Source organism: Planococcus citri, chromosome 1 (assembly GCF_950023065.1).
Source record: "Planococcus citri chromosome 1, ihPlaCitr1.1, whole genome shotgun sequence".
NCBI lineage: Eukaryota > Metazoa > Arthropoda > Insecta > Hemiptera > Pseudococcidae > Planococcus > Planococcus citri.
In genome coordinates, this window is record NC_088677.1 from 30,446,130 (window position 1) to 30,467,717 (window position 21,588).

A 21,588-nucleotide genomic window follows, 5' to 3' on the forward strand; every position below is an offset into this window, starting at 1 on the left:
CATTAAAAGTTCATCGTTTGCGTTTCTCTGTCTCTATGTTTACAAATAACACTTAAGTTACGATTATTTCCCCGTTGGTGATTTTTTTTCGCTCATTAGCCCGCTTGCTTGCAATTTTTCCGAAGAATTTACGTAATCTTTCTTTAATAAAACAAGTTGAAAATTTCTGGAAAGTTGTACCCATATGAACGAGCTTTCTTTAAAATAATATTACTTATTACGAAAAACATGAACGAATGAACTTTGCGCGCTGTAAACTCGTTCAGGTATTTTCACAGAATTTTTAGCTAGATATGTGTAATGTAAGATTGTAAGTAGAGGTACTCGTACTCGTACTCGGAGTTGGAGATTTTTAATTCGTGTCGTAAATCATTGTCGCCGGTGGGGAATTGTGTATGTGTGTGTGTAGGTCTACGTACTGTAATGAAGGAGAAAAAATTATCGATTCGAGTTAAAATTGTATGTTCTGTCAAATTGAACGCGGGCGACAAAGTGAAAAATGCGAAGCCGAAAAATAATGTCAACGTGTTTTAAAAAAGTGATTTATTTCATCGTGTAAAATAATCTTACGATGGTTTAAATTTTTATTATACTTATTCGTGAATGTACAAGTATAAGCTGTCGTTTGACGTTTACGTCAGCTAAATGTGAAATTTTTCATACAGGAATTACTTATTGTACGTACTATTTTCGAAGGGTAATGTTTAAATTTTCATTTCGAATTGAAAATTTCAGCTTTTCTTCTATACTGTTATTTTTAGGTGTCTTGTACTCGATAAAACCACATTTCTTTTGAAAGCTTTAGATTTATACCGTAATAGCCTTTTAATTTTTTTTCGTAGTGTGTAATTTTTTCATGTTGTGGTAGCGACCACCTGCTTCTGACTTGAATATTTTTTTTACGTAATATGGAATTCATATTTTTTGAACATTGATCATTAAATAAAAGTGTATGAGCTTTGAAATGATATGATATGCCATTCAACCTTGAAATTAAATTACTACGTGTATGCGTTCTTTTGCTTATTATCGTACGATTAAATCTAGCTAAAAATTCATTTAAGTATAGTTGGGGATTATAGTATGGTCCTGACGATATTAATGGTATTTTTAATTTTAGTTTCAATGATGAAATTTTTTCAAAAGTAAACATGGCAGTGTGTACTATACAGGCGTATTTTTAATAATTACTTGAACTGTAAATTTTCAACGAAAAAAAAGTGTTCGTCGTTTTTTGTTCGATAAAATTTACTTTCAGTTTTTTTAGTTTTGGAAAAGATTAAACAGTGTGGCGAGATTTCAAAAAAAAAAAAAAATCATAATTCGATCGCAAACACACCCAAAACAAGTTATGGAACTTCATTAGAGTAAACTTGATTACGACAGTAATTTTTTATAATAACGATATAAGCTATCGAGATCGAAAAGTTTTCATTTTTTGTTTCCTGTTGAACAGCTTTTAACGCGTTGAATGGAAGAAAAATAAGGTGTATTGAAACGAGCTAAAAGTTATAAAAGTAGGGATATAAAATACCAGTAAGAAAGAGGGATTTGAAGTGTTGAACAGAATACAAACGAACGTTATTAATTTTATGTTGGTAGGTCCTACCTACTTATTATACCATGTACACAATTACACATATTCTGGAAATATGATTAATATCCACGATAGAAATATTCAAATTGATCTTACTTGTATCGAAATGAGCATTGGGAAGAGAAGAGGGAGGGATCAAAGTTTAATCAAGATGCATGTTTTTTTTTTTTTTGGTGAAAAATTATTTATACCGTTTATAAATTTTTTTAGTGCTAAGAATTTTATTTTGTAACGATTTTAATCTAACTTTGTTTTAATTTTTCGAATTTATTTTTGATTTTTTCAGATTAAATGGAGCAAGAATCAAATGCCACTTGGGTGGAAGGCGCTATAGGCGCAGTGAAAGCTATCACGTTTATATGCGATGTGATCACATATCCTGTATATCTTTTACTACAAAGACCATGGGAGAAAAGACGACAGTCGTCCAAACCAAAGGTATGATTAAAATTTTTTTTAATATTTTGTTTAGGTATTTATTTTGTATTTGTGTGATTTTTGTAGCGAATAAGGGAATTTTTTTCAATTGATTCAAAATTGAGAGATGTGTCGAATTTTCAAGCTTTACCTAGGATCAAATTGAGATCATTTTTTGCAATTTTTTTTGAATCTCTTTTAGGGAATGTGATGGCTGCCTTCGAAGTAACAGTAGGTAGGTACCGAAGTACTTCATTAGATAAGAATCTGAAAATCAATTCAGAACCTCCACCCCCTGTCCCCTGTTGAGACCACGTTCAAGCCAATCCGTTATTAATTACTCCCAGCACGAAAATCCCCCCTCCCCACATGATTTGAATTCATTTTTTGCTGGATATATACTAAATTAAAGCTAGAAACTGGTCGCAACCGTTGAGGGGGAAGGGGGTTCAAAGTTTGAGAAATGAAGGACGCGTCGCAGTTTCTTCATTTTTCAACCATCTGAAGAATTTCTCATTCAACTTGTTTTAGAAAGAAAATGTGGGTATTTGTAGATATTTTGGCGATGCGAATTACTCGTCTCGAAGAATTTGCTTCTTTGTAAATTTCATTTTTTTTTTCTTATTGATCTCCTGAAAAATTCTTCAGAGTTCGGATATTAGAACAGGTAATTATCCTGAAAAGGAAGAAGGAGAAGGGCGGTTAAAAATGAAGTGTTTCAATATTAGTTTTTGAAAGTTTTTTTTCTTTTTGACAAAGCAAATTCAACTTCACCAAATCTGAAAAAGAAAAAAATGATTAAAAATTGAAATTGTTATTTCTTTCATCGAAGAAATTTCAAATTGAAAATTTTCAAACGTACTCGATTCGAAGCGAAAGCTCGCTATTCATCTTTCCTGATTTATTGGACAGTTTGTTTGCAGTGAGTGGCCTTACAAAATAGGCTAATTACATCGAATGGAAGCGATGAAAGAGAGGATAGGAGACGAACGAAGAGAAAAGCCGAAATAAAATTGCTACGTTCTTAATTTATCGATTTGGGTTGAAGAGCAATATACGAAATTTTGTTATCCTTGGAGAAAAGGAAAAGGATACTGTTTAACCTTGTTTTTCACCCCACTTCATTTCACTTTCAAGCAATGTGAGACGGTCCTAGTCCGATGATTGTGATTTATGCGAGTCTTAGAAGTAAAATTTCAACAAATTTTATCCTATTATCCGGTCAAGCTTTTCTATTCTCGTATGCATGAGTAGATTTTTGAAGAGATTTTTACGATTAATTTGATCTTTTGCGAAAAAGTGCCAAAAATTAGTGCCATTTACTTATTTTCATCGATTTGTTTTATCTGTGAGTATTTTTATGTAATTTTTATCAGCGGAGTTTCGATGATTTTTCCACCAATTTGCTGGTGTTTTTATGGTCATTGGTTTCATTTTAGAGAAATTTTCATTGATTTCTCGTTTTGCTGAAATTTCTTCTTTTATTGATTCCTGTATCCATTGAAAAGAAATGAGAGAAATCGACATCAGGTCAAATCATACTACATAAAATTCGCAGCAATTGATTGTGAGAGAGGGACCATTGTTGTTTTTTCATTATTTGGCTTCTTTGAAAATAAAAAAAAATTGAAAAAAAAAATTAAAGAGTTTATTCAAATTGAAATTGAATCAAAAAGTAGGGTTAAAGTAAAAGAAACAGATTTCGAGTAAAAAATTTCAAAGCTTTTTTATTGTTACATCTGTTCATTTTTTACCCTCTTTTTATTTTAAAAGACTCAATCATAATTATTATTATATTATCGCTATGAAATAATTTACGTACATATCGCATAACTAGCTCCTTTTGGAATTCAAATCGCTACCCTTTATCGCACGATTAGGGAAATGAATTCAACGATTTGTAGCCACTCGCGGATTAATTTAAAATCGAACTAAAAAATTCGTTCTACTAAATCATGACTTAACAGTAAAAAACTACGTTAAAATTTCGGGAAAAAACACACACTCTCACCGTTCGAACTGACAAGGGGGCCGAACGGTCGCCATTTTATTCCCCATAGGACGTCCTCTTAAACGAAAAACAGTGTTTAGAACGATATGGGTAGATATGTGAAACGATAGTGTTTGCCTACACCCGAAAATGTACACGAACATATAACTTGAAATACGCTTTCGAGTCGTCGAACTGAAAATTTTACGCAATCAAGTGGCTCGAAATACGGCTATTGCTTATCAATTTTCGTGTAGGATGTGTCAAGACATAAAATTTGAAGACACATGCGAGCTTTTATCATCGAGTGGACATCTTTATCGCATTGCTCACGTCAGAGTCTACGAATTAGATAACAAATTCAACGGCATCGGCAGCTCTACCTTTGCCCTTCTTACCAAAACAATAGGAGTCTCGTATGCATCGTGTGGAAGAATGTCTTTGTATTAAATTTCGTCCGAAATTCCACTTTGGTGACAATTTGCATAACTGAAATGTTCGCTAAGATGGTTAAATAATATTTTGCTGTACCTTATCGCAATCAAAAATTGGTGTTTTCGTTGGTAAAAACAATTTGAAAAATGTTTCGAAAATGCAGCATTTTCAAATGTTTGTTTCAAATAGCGTCCCCAAAAGCAGCACCCAAAAAGAAAATTATGGTAAGTGGTTCGAAAAATGACACTTTGAAACTAGGTGTATAGAAATGTTGCTTTTTGCTGTCGTGTTGGCTGGTGAATGCGTTTGTGTACCCGCACGATGATGAATATTTTTATGTTTAATTAAATCGCGAATTTTTCGTAATAAATAGATAAGTATGTGTGCGTAGCACGTAGCAGAATGATAATTGATTCTCAATGTTTTTGCCCTGTCATTACAATGAGGTTAATTGATCAACGAGTAACATCAAACTGTCATTTGAGGCAACGAATAAGTGCGATCTTCTCGTTTGATTTCCGCTTACATTGGTTGGAAATTCTGCCTTCAAAAATTATAATCATATCATATAGAAACCTTTTTTTGTGGTAAAAATATTTTGCCATTAGTCATTGTACCTATACCTAGTTATTTTAAAATCGTATTCCTGAAAGCAAAAATTTATCTCTTCGGAGAAATTCTGCTGGTATCGATCGAGCGACTTTTGGTTTTCAACTTTCCATGAATTTAAAACGAAAAAAAAATTAACGCAATTGATGAATTTTTACACGTATTTATAGTTAATCTAGTCTACACTTCACTCAATAACACTAAAATAGGTAGTAATTTGTTATTAGGGTATCAATATACGACCGGGACGTTCTACATTAAACCATACCATAATACTGTATTATAATGTATAATGTAATTTCTATATTTAGACTTGCAAACGTTAAAGCTAATTTTCTAATAAAATGTCCACAGGGTAAAATAATTTCGGCTGATCAAAAAGCAATCACCGTTCGAACCCTGGCGACGCCTCAAGAAAGTCATACGTTATTGGTGAAAAATGAAATCGACACGATGGAAAAAGTATTACGTTACGCGGTGAAAAAATACCCCGATAAGAAATGCTTGGGAACGAGGGAAATTCTGGCCGAAGAAGACGAAGAACAGCCAGACGGAAGGATTTTCAAAAAGGTGAGTGCACAATCTGCTTCCTTCTAATTACGTATTACGGTGGGTCTGGGTTGAGATGTTTCGCTTCTTTTTTCTCGAATGGATCAGCAATTAAGGATACAAGGTTGTCAAGTTACCTCGAAAAGACTGGAAAAAAGATTTAGTTCGTTATTTTATGATTTTTACCCCCTCCCCTTCTCTTCTCCCCTTCCATCATTTACCTTTGGTTTAAAATTGGGTCATTTTCATTAAAATGTGTGGACGAATTTATGAAAAAGTTTACCTGTCCTATTAAGGGAGATATCTCTGCTGGAAGAAAATTTTTCGAAGCAGATGAAAAAAAATCGAAATTGCATTCAAAAATACATCATTAGGCCAAATTTTAAACGTTTTATTCAATTTTTCGATTTTTGGTTGATTTTTTCAAAATGTTAAGTTTCATTTTTCATGAAAAAAAAATCAAAATTTGAACAAATTGAAATAAAAATCTAAAATTTGGTTTATATCCTACTTTTCACCTCCCAAATCGATTGGTGATGGTTTCGAGTCGTTCTGAAGTCTCTAGCGGATTTTTGGATTTTCCTGTTTGAAAGAAATGCCATAAAAGAGGCAAAAAAAATGAAATTCAACAGAAAAATTAGCATAAATATCGTTTTATGATTTATTCGTTCGATTTAGGCACACATTTCCAAAATTCGATTCCAAAAATTTTCCTCAGCAATTATTTTGAAAAAAAATAATAATCACTAGAAATTTCTTATGGCTAAATTTTAAAAGTTTTATTCAATTTTTCGACTTTTGACCGATTTTTTCAAAATGTAAAGTTTCATTTTTCATGGGGAAAAAAATCAAAATTTGAACAAATTGAGATAAAAAACTTAAATTTGGGTTATATCCTATTTTTTACCTCCCAAATCGATTGGTGATGGTTTCGAGTCGTCCTGAAGTCTCTGACAGATTTTTGAATTTTCCAGTTCGAAAGAAATGTCATAAAAGAGGTCGAAAAAAAAATGAAATTCAACATATCGATTTGCATGAGCGTCAATATATAAAGCTGAAATTTTGTTTTCATCTCATTGATGACCTTCCCAATTGACCTACCGTGGTTTCAAGATGTTCTGGAGCGTCCAGCGAATTTTCAGGTTTCCCAGTTTTTGAAAAGTGGTCGTAAAACTGACCAAAATTGAATTCAACACCTGTAAAAACTCGGATATAACGTCTTTGTGAGCATAAATTTTCAAAATTGTTTTTGCTACTGAAATCTCATATTATTTCGATCAGTTGTTTTTTGGAAAATTGAAAAATTAAAAATCTACTGAAGCTTCCACATTTCCTCGAAAGTCGAAACCACTATACTTACCAATTGATTTTTGAGCTAGAAATTTCAATGATGCTTTTTATGAGAGAAAATTGCAAACTTTTTTGAAATTCAATTACAATTTTTAAGAAGCATTCAGAAGTATGTTATTTGAAAATACTAATTTCAAAATGTTGGAAATTCTATTTCAATTGTCCAGAGTTTTTTTTTCTATTTGAAAATGTTTATCAATTTACAACCCCCCTCCTCATTTAAACTTGACTCGTGGGGAGAGGGGCGTAAAATTATGAAAAAGCCTAGAATTTTTTTCACACTGGATTGAATAATTTTGAAGGTAGAGGGGAGGGCGGCTTGAATGTTTCAAAATTGAATAAATAAATACGACTTTGGAAGTTTTTGAATGGTATAAATTAGAATGTCGAATTTTTGTATGCATTTTTTGAAAAATATTTCCTATTTTGGATGTATGAAAAAATATAGCGTCAAACTTCTCCATGTTCCATTTCACGTCGATGCAACCCCCTCCCCCACCCGAAGGAAAAAAGAGGTACTAATAATTTATGGGTAGGTTCATGTACTCTGAAAGTTATCAGTTCAAAACTAATCAATTGATTGATACAATTCGTGGAATTTTCCACCTGTTGTATTTCATTCACATTTCTGTTTATCAATATTTTTATTTACGATACGTTATTATGACTAAAACTACTCACGATCGGTTTCTGTGATAAATTTCTCGAAAAGTATCGAATGCATTGTTGTGGAATTTGACTCACGTCAGTCATTCAATTCCTCATTCGATCGTGGATTCCAAGTATGACGAAATATTCCCCGTCTCAATTTTTAATGAGGTATAAAACTTTAATGGCGTGAGGTTCGATGTTCAAAGATGCAATTCGCCGGCGATAAGGATGACTTGGTCCATTCTTATTCATACGTTTGATCGTAGATATATGACTAACAATAAATGATAAAAATTGACAAAATCGTGATTCAATTTCATTCTTTAGATCAAATTGATAAATACTGTCTCAGAATTTCTCTCCCGAAAAGGTACCGGTTACGAGCTTTTTCTGATTTTGATAAATGTTCTGAGCATAAGAAAATATCTATAAAATTTTAGAAAGCACGTGAGGTGTTGAAAAGTTTTCTTTAAAACTATGGATTATTTTGCAGGAGCGAGTTCATCAACCTCGACGTATGTACCTTTCTACCTTTTACGAGGTGTATTTCTTAATTCGAGTCCAAAATTAATTGTTAGGTGTTACGATTGCCATGCTCGACGCGACGAATATTGAAAAAAATATAAAGTTCGTTAAACTTGATGATAGAATCGCGTTATTTTTTGCTAAATTTTTAATTACAATTTTTCAAGAAAAAGAAATAAGAACGAAATGTACGCCGATTTTTAATTACAATCCATCTAGAGTTCGTATTATTTTTTTGGTAATGTTGACTATATTATTTTTATGCTTCCTTCTGCAATAGAGACTGTAAAAAAAATGTATCAAAAAAATATTAAAGCTGTTATTTATTCTCAGAATAGCGTCCATTCGAGTTCATTAGACTTGAATTCGGTTACATTGAGAGCAATAAGCGAAGTTGAACTAAATATGTTCAAAAAACTTCTCTGCATTCGAAAAAATAATGAACGAAAATCCTCAATCATTTTGAGGTATTTGAGAATTTTCACGAGTATTATTCCGTTTTCCAAATTTTTCGTTTTCAAATGTTTTATCAATGACCAACAAAATTTCAATCATAAAAATCCAAAATTATTATAATTTTTCCAAACTGTGTACGATTCTCAACACGATTCTTTATTAAATTAACAAAACTGAGATAACTTTTCAAGACCACCGTTATACGTTATTGAATATTTTTACTTTGCTTGACAACCTTGAGTATCGAGCATTTGAAAAATATGTACTTATCAGGTTCAAATTGAACGTTGTCGTCCATATTACATATTTGTTGGCTTACATGATGTAACTCGTATTTAGGTACCAGTCGACCAAATACGAGTACTTGAATATGTTGTGGTAGTTTGCGAAAAACTCAATAGCGAAAGCGAAACTTGTTCCATTAATTAGAGGAAAAACAATGTGACACAAGAGCGGTGTCTGGTCTCGAGTAGAAATAATTTTTTATTGGAAAAAGGAAGCGAGATCATTCACCCGATGTAACTGTGTAATTTGACCTGTTGATGAGGGTTCTAGTATATAAAGATGGCAAAAATAAACTTGGGATTTACCAAAAAGGAAATTTCGCTGCGTAAACCTTACCTATTTTTTGTACCTAGACCTACTACTGATGCGGTTGAAACAAGATGTGCGTTTTTGAAACCGGTTCAGTGGTTTGTAACTTGTTAACATGAGTATTTTCTAAACATCATTTGGGTAAAAAATTATCATGTGTGAAAAAAATGATGATTTTTTTTTTTTGGTAGGCTCCCTTTGCCTTTTATCGTCATTAAGAATAAATCATTTGAATAATGATAGAAATATATACATATTTTTTTAATATTAACATTCTATGTTTCTTTCACGTTTCAGTATAAAATGGGCGACTACATCTGGACATCGTTTTCGGAAACCGACGTAATCGCCGCGAATTTCGGTAAAGGCCTCGTTGCCTTGGGACAAGAACGATACAAGAACATCGTTATTTTCGGAGAAACACGTGCTCAGTGGCTAATCGCTGCTCAAGCATGTTTCAAACAGAATTTCCCAGGTATGTAGTCAACAGACGACGACGTATATACCTAAAGTAAACAAACGTCAGCAAATAAGTTTACCTAGCTAGATAGTACAACGTATATAGTATATACTATGTAGAAATATTGTCAACGTTTATTAATGCAATTTTTATTTTGGCCTGGCCACGCAGTTGTTACCATTTACGCGACCCTGGGAGAAGACGCTATTGCGCATGGAATAAACGAAACCGAAGTATCGTTCGTCATCACGACGCACGATTTGTTGCCAAAATTTAAAAACATCCTGAAATTCACTCCCAAGGTGAAAACGATCATTTATATGGAAGATCAGTTATCAGAGACCGATACCACTGGATTACGAGAAGATGTCAACGTCATCGCATTCAAAGAAGTCATCAAAAAAGGAGAATCGCTTAAAATTGGTAAATTTTTATTGTAATTTTGGACGATTAACGCGACACGATCAACGATGTGTAATTTTTTACTCGATTTTGGAGGTCTTTAATCCCGAATCGTAAACCATAAGGGTGTTAATTCATCGATTTGATCGATATGGACGATTTTTCCGAGTTAATTATGACAGTTTCCGGCCAATTTCCAATATCATCACGTTAAATAGGAAAATTCGATTCGTGTTACCGAATTTTACATATTTTCATTTTGATCAAAAGGAAACGATTGACTGAAATTTTTGCAATTCCAATATTTGAAGTCGAATTGATGAAATTACGAGAACTTTTGCCTCAAGTAATTTTTTTACGAGTAAGAAAAAACTTCGGTACAGATAAATTAGCTTTGAATCTTGATGATATTCGTCTACAGCTAAGTTTCCTATCGGAAAGTGTCGTGGTTGATAATTCGAAATTCGAACGATGCGAAAGTTCCCGATCCTCGAATAATAAAAAATTAAAAGCGAAGAATTTTGAAATGTTTGTAGAAAATTATAATACTAGAATTGACTGGTAATTGAACTTTCTACCGTGAAAAATATTTAAAACGAAGTCGCGAAAGTTTTCCACCGTTTTTTATTAATTTTGGTTGAAATGCTGACGGTTTATGGAAGTAGGAGGAGGAGAAGGAAGAGTTGAAATGAGACGAATATTTTTTTTATCGAAACGAAGAATGCGAAAGTAAGATTATATTAGTGCAGAAGTTTTCGGATTTCATTGCTGTCAAAAACATAACGAAGGTTTTGCTGTAAATTTTTTTCGACTTTTTTGGAGGCATGGTCGCAGATTTTTGGTAAAATTTACTGATTTTTTTTTTTAGAGAAGATATTTATGGACGAGATTAATTGAGAGTAGAAATGCGAGTGAAAAAATTTAAATTCCAAATTTCGTTCATTCATCTCGAACTTAGCATACCGGGAAAGTTGTGAAGGAAGGGAGGAGAGAGAACATGAAGTTTGAATTTTATCGCATGAAATTCTTGAAATTTCAACTTATCTGCCGCTTTTGGTTGAAATATTAGAGGCTTCTGAAAGGCATAGGTGAAGGACAAATAAGTTCAAATGAGAGTACTTTTCAATTTTTTATAATGAAAGACGGGGAGGGGGTAGGATCAGATCAATTATTTGACTTTAAAGCCATCAAAAATACGACTAATGTCTAACTTTTTTGAAATATTAGCTAAAATTTGTGATATTTTGAAAAATATTAACAAGCGACGAATTAATTTGGGCAATTGAGAAAGCAGGCCCATTATTACAATTTTTATAGAAATTCAACTCTTGAAAAATGTTTAAAATCACATTTTCATTTAGGAAAAGGAAATATGTGGAATAATAGGTTGCTTAAAAAGCCCTGCTTTTGATTGGGTGGTGCTGAAAATCAAAAAAGTCTTGAATTTTTCATTGAAAATTCGTTTAAAAATACTCTGTTTTCAAATTCTGTGTTGGAAGTAGAAAAAAATTATTCTTCGTGCTGAAAAAGCTGTGAAAAAGTTCAATTTGATGAACTAGTGCTAATCTCTAAAAGAGTACCTATTCATATCCTCGAGTAAATTAATTCAAAACTGAGGGGGGGGGTTGAAAAATGTCCCCAAAATATTTGGAGTGATTTTTTGAGGAAGAGTAACTATTGATTTTTAAATTATCATGGCTCTCTTTGGAACTTCCGGCAGCACTGTTCGAGTGAATAAAGGCCATTTTACTTTTTTTTGTTGGCTCAGTATTCAATTTTCAATTTTCGTTAATTGAGCTAAACTGTTTTTTGAGATGAGAGAGAGAAAGAGGGGGATTCATGTGACAAAAACGTCGAAAACTTTATTTTAAAAGAAAAAGATGAAAGAAAAATTCACATGAAAAATTTTGTCAAGATCCTTCCTCTCTTCCCTCCTTCCCTCATCAACTTCTTCGTACTAAAATTAAATCAGCTTTTCATAAATTTGAGTATTTTTATCCTGCTTAATCCTTTTTTCCTTCGTACTTCTTTTTCCTCTTTACCGATGTAAAACTCCTCCTCTCCTCATTTCACACGCCTGAATAAAAGAAAACTACAGTGTTTTACATTAAAAGACTGATTAACTGCGATACTGAATGCACAAAGTGAAATTCAGCTTTACATGAATTTTTCAAGATTTAGTCGAAAACTCATCTAAAATTAACTGTACCGCGTGTTCGTTTCGTTCGATGTACTAAAAATGAGAAAAATGTTGACGAGAAAAAGAACAACTCATCTAGAAAAAATTCTACGCGCTCGTATAGCTTTTATTTTAAAATTCGGTCTCCTGTGTAAAAGGAAAAAAACTACAAGAACAAAACAAAACTCAATGATTCATCGCATAATACTTGAAATTTCCAGGCGAATATTTTTTTTCACGTATTTTCCATCGTTTTGTTGTCGAATACCTAGTTGCTCATTTATTTTAAGAACGAAATCCCCCAAGTTGGGAAAAGTCGAGTCGAGTAAATACTACGAATACCTACGAAAGCGTTTCGCTTTGCCGAAATAATTCGCCTTACCTACCAAAAAAAAAAAAAACGCATCCAATTCTAAATTCTGTTCTAGAATATTGTAACTTATATTATGTACTTAAATGGTCGAAAAAGAACGAGTTAAATTTACGTGTGTTTTTTTTCTGCTCCCAACAGAAAATTCGCCTCCTAAATCAACCGATACTGCTATAATTATGTACACGAGCGGTTCAACGGGTGTTCCAAAAGGTGTAATATTAACTCACGAAAACATTGTTAGCACATTGAAAGGATTCTCGGACGCTGTTCCAATTAAATCGAACGATATTTATTTAGCATATTTACCATTAGCTCACGTATACGAATTATTATCAGGTTAGTATGGAATTTCTGTACATCTAGTTGATCGAATTCGCTGTGATTTAATCGTGATTTTTTTTCGTGTTATTTGCAGAATACATGTGTCTATTTTCTGGTGTTCCTATCGGATACTCGACGCCTTTGACCATGGTAGACACGTCTAGTAAAATTATGCGTGGCACGAAAGGAGACGCGTCAGTGTTAAGGCCAACTATTATCACAGCAGTACCGGTAAGTAGATCGAAATTACGTGTACCCTTATTTAAAAAAATAATTAATTCGTGTTTCATTAACGTGTGTGTAATTCGATGTCTGAACCACGAGCGACGACAACGACGACACGACGAAAAAAAAAAAGAGGCTCGTCGTCGATTGACGATGACTATGAATCCATTACCTAGGTTATTTGACTCGAACATGTAGTTTACTTGTACATACGTTGCACTATGTTCGAATTATGCGTCATAATACACGTCTGTTTTAATTAACGTAGTTATAGCTTTATTTATATATACCGTTGGCAGTAGATAAGAGAAGAAATCACTCCCAATACTCGTACAGCGCAACTATTATTATGTTGTATATTGTTTTGTTAACGTTACGCTAATCGAATATTTTTGTTTTATGTTCCAGTTAATTTTAGATCGAATTTACAAAGGCATTAATGATAAACTAAATCACGGCCCCGCTGTTAAAAAGTCTTTGTTTTATTTCGCCTACAATTACAAAAAGAAGTGGGTTAGGAAAGGATTTTCCACTCCGCTTATCGACAGGTATTATTGAATTTGTAATTTACATATACGGTATGACATGCGAGAGGTGAATAAATTGACGAGAAGACCCCGAATATGGTGTTGTTCAAGGTATCAAGTTGAGAATTTCTTTATTAAAGATTTTAGAAAGAGAACGTGAAGATTTTAAAAAAATTTTGTCTGTAATTTTTCTCATTTTTTGATGTCTTTTTTGTAGAGCTTCCCTGTGTAAGCTTTTGATCTTGGTGTGAAATTTAGTGACGGAAATGTCGCTTTCAAAAATCTGCTGGAGGCTCCAAAACAGCTGAAAACGGCTCGAAACTTTTTCCAATCTGTCCAGTGTGGGGAAGGAGGAAGGAAGTGGTCGAATTATTTTTGACCTCCTCCCCCGAATCAATTGAAACCATTTTTAGGAGTTCTGAAGCCTCTAGCAGATTCTCGATAGTTCAAATTTTCTCGAAATTTTACCCAATGTAGTTGGAAAGCTAAAATATTTTATTTTTTGTCATGTTTTCGACTAGTCGAGTGAACTGGAGATGGTTTTAAGGCATGTTGGAGCCTTCAGAAACTTTTTAGAAATCCAAGTTTTTGAAGAAGAAGAACGTCATAAAATCTGTGCTATTCGACTTCAGCTCGTGTAAACTCAAAGAGTGCTCATTAGTGACCTGCTTGACCCATTGGCCATTACGCACTTTTTTTCCTTCGATCAAATTTTTAATCATATTTTCTTCAATTACTTACCTAATATGAAAAAAGAAAGAAAAAAACTGACTAGAAAAACGCTCCAACCTGCCCTGAATTTGAAATTTTTTTGAATATTTTAAAATAGCATGTCAAAAAAAATACTCAAATCCAAAATCTCAACTGCTCGAGTTCGTTTCTCGATTTATGGCGAATTTCAAAAATGTCAAATTAATACAAAATTTAATTTAATAAGAACAAAATGTTCAAAATTAAGGCATAGCTGGAATTTTGATTTCTAGCCAATGTGAGCCTCATTAATCCATTTTTCGCGAATTCCAGATTTTCTGGTGCCTTCAGCGCAAAATCAGTTCTCTTCTGCTAAAAATTTGAAATATCTCCCTTTTTCCAAAAATTGGTCAAAAGTATCGCTTTGTTGCCAAAAATTGCCAAAAATTTTGCTTTTGTGCAAAAATTGTCTAAGTCTCAATTTGGCCAATAATTTCCAAAAAAATCTGACTTTTTGCAAAAAAATCAACAAAAGCTTCGCTTTGATGTAAAAAATTTTGCTTTTTGTCCAAATTTGTGAGTCTAGCTTTTAGTTAATATTATCCAAAAATTTCCAAAAAGTCTGATTTTTTGTAAAAAATTATCAAAAATGTTCACTTTCCAAATTGTTGAAAAATCTTCCTTTTTACTTGGGATTGCAAAAAAAAATACTTGCCTAAAACCCTCATTTTTTTCTCAAAAATTACTAAAAATTGTCGGTTTTTTGCAAGAAGTTCCCAGAAAGTCTCAACGATTTTTCCTAAATTGCTTAAAAGCCTACCTTTTTTGCCAAAAAAAAGCCAGAAAAAAGTCTGCTCTTTACTAGAATTTTCAATATCTCGCTTTTGTGCCAGAAATTGCCAAAACGTTTTGCTTTATTACCAAAAAGGTGTAAAATAGTCCCCTTTTTTGACTAAAATTTAGAAAAAGTACGTATTTTGCCAGCAGTTGCCAAAAAGTCTCTTTCTCCCCTATTTGACTTTTTTTTGAAATTTTTTTCTGCATAAAAATGTTTTTCTCATCTCTTGTAATTTTTTTGGTTACTACGGTTACTTCTTTGAACTTTTTTGGTTACTTAATTTACTTTTTGTGGAAAAAAATTGAGTACGGATCCTGAGCCCTGCATCAGTATCCAGTTGTTCTAGAGATATTTTTAATTCCTGGAGAACTCCGATTTCGCGCTGGAAGCTCCAGAAACGTCCGAAATTTGCGAGAAATGTTTTCGGGATTGCTTTAAAATCAATTTTTGGATTATTTGAACGTTTTTGAAAGTTTTTCAAAAGTCGAGAAATGGACTTTGGCAGCTGAAATTTCAGATGAAGGGAAGCGGTGGCGTGTTGCTTACAGATATCCAAAAATTTCTCAAAACTGGGACGAAGAATGAATATTTTTTCGTTTCGAACGTAATTGCTTTTTGCTGATGAAAAATGAAAAAATTCGATAAATTCTTGAACTCTCGTTTCAACATGTGGGAATTTTCTGAAAATTGACGAGCATAAGCACATTAATTTTATCGGATCTTGGTACTTTTTTTTAAAAAGGAAAAACTATAACTACCCTCCTGGGCGGTATCTCGCGACCCTGAACAATGAATGAGGTTATTAGCTTCTACAACTTGAACCTAGTTCGACATTCTCGTTAATTCATTATTATTTCGCTTTATTTACCAAACAAATTACGTTCTATGTTGAAATATTATAAAAGGTATTAATGGAACATTTTTTTTCTCTTTTTTCAGCGTTATATTTAGTCAAGTTAAACAAGCTTTGGGAGGAAGGGTACGAATAATTGTCTCTGGCGGAGCTCCACTGTCTCCCGACACGCACGAATTTATTAAAACCTGTTTATGTAATACTGTTGTCCAAGGATATGGCTTGACAGAAACTTGCGCCGCAGCTACAGCCATGGATTGTGAGTAAATCTATCCGATGGAATATTTATCGAAATAATTCTCGTAATTAATTTTTTTTCCCATCGTTTGTTTTTAGTGGACGATATGACTATGGGTCGAGCTGGATCGCCGTTGACCGTTTGCGATATTAGATTAACCGATTGGGATGAAGGAAATTATAGAGTATGTGATAAGCCCTATCCGAGAGGTGAAATTATCATAGGTAAGGCTCATCAAATGTTCACGAGGCTTCGAGATGAAATATTCGTGGTAATGATTGTATTATTCTCGTGTTTCAGGAGGAAACAACGTATCGCCAGGATATTATAAATTAGATGACAAAACCAAAGAAGACTTCTTTACCGAAGATGGTTGTAGATGGTTTAAAACCGGAGATATCGGCGAATATCATCCAGATGGTGTTATTAAAATTATCGGTAAGTTTTCAGTATCCCAAGTTTTTAGTTTTTTAAATTGAAAAATTTGGTAAATTTCAAGGTTGATGACATTTTCGTCGAATATCGAATTAAGGGTATTCTTTACACCGTTATCAGTGAGTGCGGGTGATGGTTGCATACCAGTTTTTCCTTAACATGTATGTTTACATTTGATGATTCAACTCGCGAACGACCAAAAATCACGAACTGCAGAGGTGCATTTCTTTTTTCTATTCATTCACAGATAGACAATGGTGCATACTACACAACCCACTTTCAACAATACACACCCTCTTCACCCCACACTTACATAGTTTTTTAAATGGTCTAGCTTCGTGTTGTGCAGTACATATAGGTTTAGTGTGATACATTCAAGAATGACTTTTACAGGTACTGTACACCCTACCCCTACCCTGCTGTGTATTTTTATACCTATATTTCTCTCAACTGTCTGGTTTTTTTTCTGGCAAGTCGCATGCGGCTGTGGTTGCACTCACAGGGTTATAGATAGGTACCTACAGTAAGTAACAATACAGTAAGCTGAATTAGAAAGAAGAGAGGACATACTCATGTGAAATATTGAATTTTCGAGAGTGATTCTCATGGGATTTTTCACACTGGTCTTGAGAAAAATGATTAAACGTACAGCTTTCATGTATTCTTTTTTTCGTAGAAAAAGGTGAAAAAATAAGAAAAATTTTCAACCAAAAATTGATTTACGTACAAAAAATTGTTACATGATGGAAAAAATTGGCTCCATTTTTTTTTTTTTGAAATCAAAAAACAGCATTTCAGAAGCTATGAGTATAAAGGTCCATCTCTGATATTTATAGTAGATAGGTAAATGATCGTTCAGTTGACAAGTCAAAATTGAGCATTCTATATTTTTCAAAAATTACCTATTTGAAAAGTGAAAAGCGCAACCTCCCGTAGAAAAATTAACCATAGTACATAAATATCAATAGGTACCAAGAGATTTAATGCTATATGATCAAAATGTTTTTCAATTTCTGGGTCAATATTCTTTCTTATAAAAAATGGGGCTAATGATGTTATGAGCATATGTTCACTGCGCGAATGCGCGCATTTATTGCTCCAAAATTTTTGAGCAAATGCGCGAAATATGCGCGAGGAAAGAAGCATGTGACATATCAAAATACTCGTCAGAGGTCACTATTAACGAATAAACCAATAAGAACACTATCAACTTGAACATTTTTTTTTCATTCCATAAAAATTTTTTGGTCAAGAAGAATGAATTTTGATTTTATTTGATGTTCTTCAGAAAATTCTTCTTTCTCCCCTTTTTTTATGATGTCCTGTTTGCTTGACACTTTGTACTCGCTATTTTTTATTTTTAAATCGATGGAACAAAAACTTTGAGACTCCCTCTTCTGAAAAATATTGAGGTATTTTTGAGAAAATAATTTTTTTTTCATATTTTAAATCAAAAATGCTTCCCATTTATCCTTCCCTTATTTTTAAAAATTGAGTTTCAAAAAATTGTCTCTCAAGTGGACTGGTGATAAATTTTGGGGGAAAGATTTAAACATCTGAAAATTTTGAATTTCAATTGAAAAAAAAATTGAAATGCTTTCTTAAGTAGTGAAAAAAATCGATAGTAATGATATTGAGCCTTCCTTCTTCCATTTGAATAAAATTTGAGATATTGTCTGTTTTTGCCTGTCTGTTTTTGTCTTTTTTTCTATTTTTCAATAATAGAACACAAATTTTAGGAAAAAATACGGCCTCTTCTGAAAAATATTAAGTGAGGAAATGACTTGTTTTTCCATATTTTAAATCAATAATTTTTGAATTTCTTCATGATTCTTCCCTTATTTTGGAAGTTTTAATTTCGAAAAATTTTCTCTTGAGTGATGATGAATTTGGGGGAAAAGATCTAAACATTTAAATATTTGAATTGAAAAAACATCGAAATTGTGGCAAAATTTTGTAAATGAAAGTTATGGATCCTTAATTTGGTCATGAAAATTGTTTATGAAAATGTGACGCAGAACACAGCCAGCGATACACAGCATTTAAAATGGTACCATGTTGCAAAGTCGATTTAAAAAAATTTTAAATTTGCGAAAAAATTCGATTTTTTGATTTAAAACATGAAAAAAGTTTTGATAGGTGAAGTTGACCCATTTGACACCTACATATTTTTACCTATCTGTTGAAAAAGTTTAAAAAACCCCTTCACTCGATGAAATAAACTCCTCGCAAAAAATCAATCAAAATTTGAAAAAATTCCAAAAATGAACGAATTTTTATTTTTTTGTTGTGAGTGTAATTTTTAACAACTTTTTCATGAAATACATACGTCAGAAAGAGGTCTCAAACTTTTTTTTATGTTTGAAATTGAAAATTGAATATTTTTGAATTTTGATTTTTTGTGAGGAGCTCATTTGATCGAGTGAAAGGGGTTTTCAACTTTTTCAGCAGATACGTAAAAATAGGGGTCAAATGGGTCAACTTCACATATCAAAACTTTTTTTCATGTTTTAAATCAAAAAATCGCATTTTTTCGCAAACTTTGAATTTTTTAAAATCAACTTTGCAACATGTTACCATCCCAATTTTTCAATATGTTGTTCAGCATGAAAAGTTGTCCATAATATATTTTTTTCAGAATTTTTGAGAGTCGGAACGATATGAAAACTACACTTTGAAACTTTTTGAGCTAATTTTTTGTACGAAAAGAAGTTGCAACACGGATTTTTATGATATCACTAAAATGCCTTTCAAAACCACATACATAACTATTGGGAAAAGTTCCATTTTGGTAGGTATCGCGGTTCTCAAGTAATCCACTGCTGAAATGGATGATATTTCAAGTTCACTGAAAACGTTGACACCTGCTGGCTGCCTTTGAAAATGGGCTAGACGGCTGCGATTTGCGCCATGGGTCATCCCTTCGGAAGGTTTTTCCATAGGAAAAATTTCAAAAAAATCGCCGAACCCACCCTACCACTTCTTGGTCCAATTGACGTGGAATGACCCACCAGCTTTGTGGTCTATTGCAAATGAATGTTCTTTTTAGACATGCCAATTTTCCTCAGAGAGAGGGAATTTGTCAAAATATGTAGGTATTGTATTTTTTTTCTTCTACCACTACCACCACCTCAAACCAAAACATCGAAAGATGTACCTTACTTTCTGAAACTGGGGAAATATTTTGGAATTCAATTGTGTCAGTTTTTTTGCCAATTTCATAACCTCGAAAAAATGTTAGAAGTTTTAGGCAATATTTCATTTAATTATACTTAGTACAATCAGAAACTAGTGCTCAAATAATAATAATTTCAACTTACTGATGAAAAAAAAAATTGTTTTACCAAGAAGTGGAGTAATTATTAGTCAATTACAAATCAGAAAAATTTCCCTGCTAAAATTGGAGTATTTGAAAAGAAAATCAAACAAGCCTATAGGTGAAGTGAGAACTTGAGTTTTTAAAAATTGATAATTCAAGAAGTAAAAAAATTATTTTTGACGGTCAGAAAAGTCTATTTTTCAACCTTTGATACCTATTTAAAATAAATTTGAACAAAAATGTTCAGAAAACACAAACTTAAAAAAAAACAAACTTCATAGGTATATACCTACCTATGTACTTACTGAATTCATAAAAAAGAATATCTTTCTATAGGTACTATTTTTAATTGATTACCTTACCTCAAATTTTTATGATTTTCACTTTTTCAAAAAATTTCCAGAAATTTTATTTTGGAAAGAGAATCCTCAAAATCGCCCTCGCTTCGCTCGAGAAAAAACTTTTGAAATTGCATATTCAAGAAGTAAAACAAAATTTTGACAATAGGAAACAGAAATAAAACATTGTCAAATTTTTGCAACGTAGACTGTTGAGTGGATATTAGGGAGTTTTTAAAATTGTTTTCCATTTTTTATTTTTTGAAAAAGAAAAATATCCATAATTCCTTATTTTTCTCCAAATTTTACCATCCATCAAGTTTTCCGCTGTAGGCGACCGCCTAGTCTCAAATCAATCGACAGTTCGACACTCGATACCCAGACATCCAGTAATCTCAGAAGTAAAACCGGTTTAATACAGCAAATCTCTGAAGAACGAAACTACCCTTCTTGAAAACGTCAAACACCCACACACACCCTCTACATTTTTTAGACTGAACTGTAGCTTGGAATGTTACATGTCCCGCCACCCGCTTCCGTCTATATGAGTACTGAACTTTTTCGTCTAATTACTCCGTAAGTTTCAACTTTTTGAACAAATTTTTTTTACAGTATGGTTCAAAAAAATGAGATCTAGCCGCGTACGTCGCCACATTTTTGATATAACCCTTCAGTTGCCTGCTTGGCTGCTCGCAAGTTACTGCTTTTCAAAGCTTTTTTTTGAGAAAAATAATTGATAATTTCGAAAAATCGCTACGTACGCCGCTAGATAAAAGCATTAACGTCACATTAAAACAAACCCCATTGAAATCGGTTAAAAATTCGCGGAGTAATTAGACGAATAAGTTGAGCATTTTTCCCGAATATAACCTACTGATAACAAGTGTAAAGAATACCCTTAAATTAATATTCCGCCATCTTTTTGATTTATTCCACAGATCGTAAGAAAGATTTAGTCAAATTACAAGCCGGCGAATACGTATCTTTAGGCAAAGTAGAAACTCAACTAAAAACGTGTCCGGTCGTTGAAAACATCTGCGTTTACGGTGACGCCCGAAAAGACTACACGGTCGCATTGATCGTTCCGAATCCGGTCACGTTGAAGGAAATCGGAGAAAAATACGGATTCGACAAAGAAACATCGATAGATCAATTATGCGAAGATTCCAGAGTCGAAAGAGAAGTATTACATCAAGTTGTCATGCATGGTAAAAAAT

General features: G+C 32.7%; 1 protein-coding gene across 2 annotated transcripts in view; it reads left to right on the forward strand.

Moving 5' to 3' along the window:
• The window catches only part of Acsl (Acyl-CoA synthetase long-chain), a 43,510-nt gene that overhangs the window by 20,403 nt on the left and 1,519 nt on the right, over positions 1–21,588 (forward strand). For both annotated transcript variants that reach the window (XM_065343664.1, XM_065343665.1), the window contains exons 2-12: positions 1,884–2,035; positions 5,403–5,618; positions 9,471–9,648; positions 9,805–10,056; positions 12,726–12,923; positions 13,003–13,139; positions 13,542–13,681; positions 16,128–16,300; positions 16,378–16,503; positions 16,580–16,717; positions 21,310–21,588. In XM_065343664.1, coding sequence (XP_065199736.1) covers positions 1,889–2,035; positions 5,403–5,618; positions 9,471–9,648; positions 9,805–10,056; positions 12,726–12,923; positions 13,003–13,139; positions 13,542–13,681; positions 16,128–16,300; positions 16,378–16,503; positions 16,580–16,717; positions 21,310–21,588 — 1,984 coding nt within the window. In that variant the 5' untranslated portion in view covers positions 1,884–1,888. The remainder of the gene's footprint in view (positions 1–1,883; positions 2,036–5,402; positions 5,619–9,470; positions 9,649–9,804; positions 10,057–12,725; positions 12,924–13,002; positions 13,140–13,541; positions 13,682–16,127; positions 16,301–16,377; positions 16,504–16,579; positions 16,718–21,309) is intronic.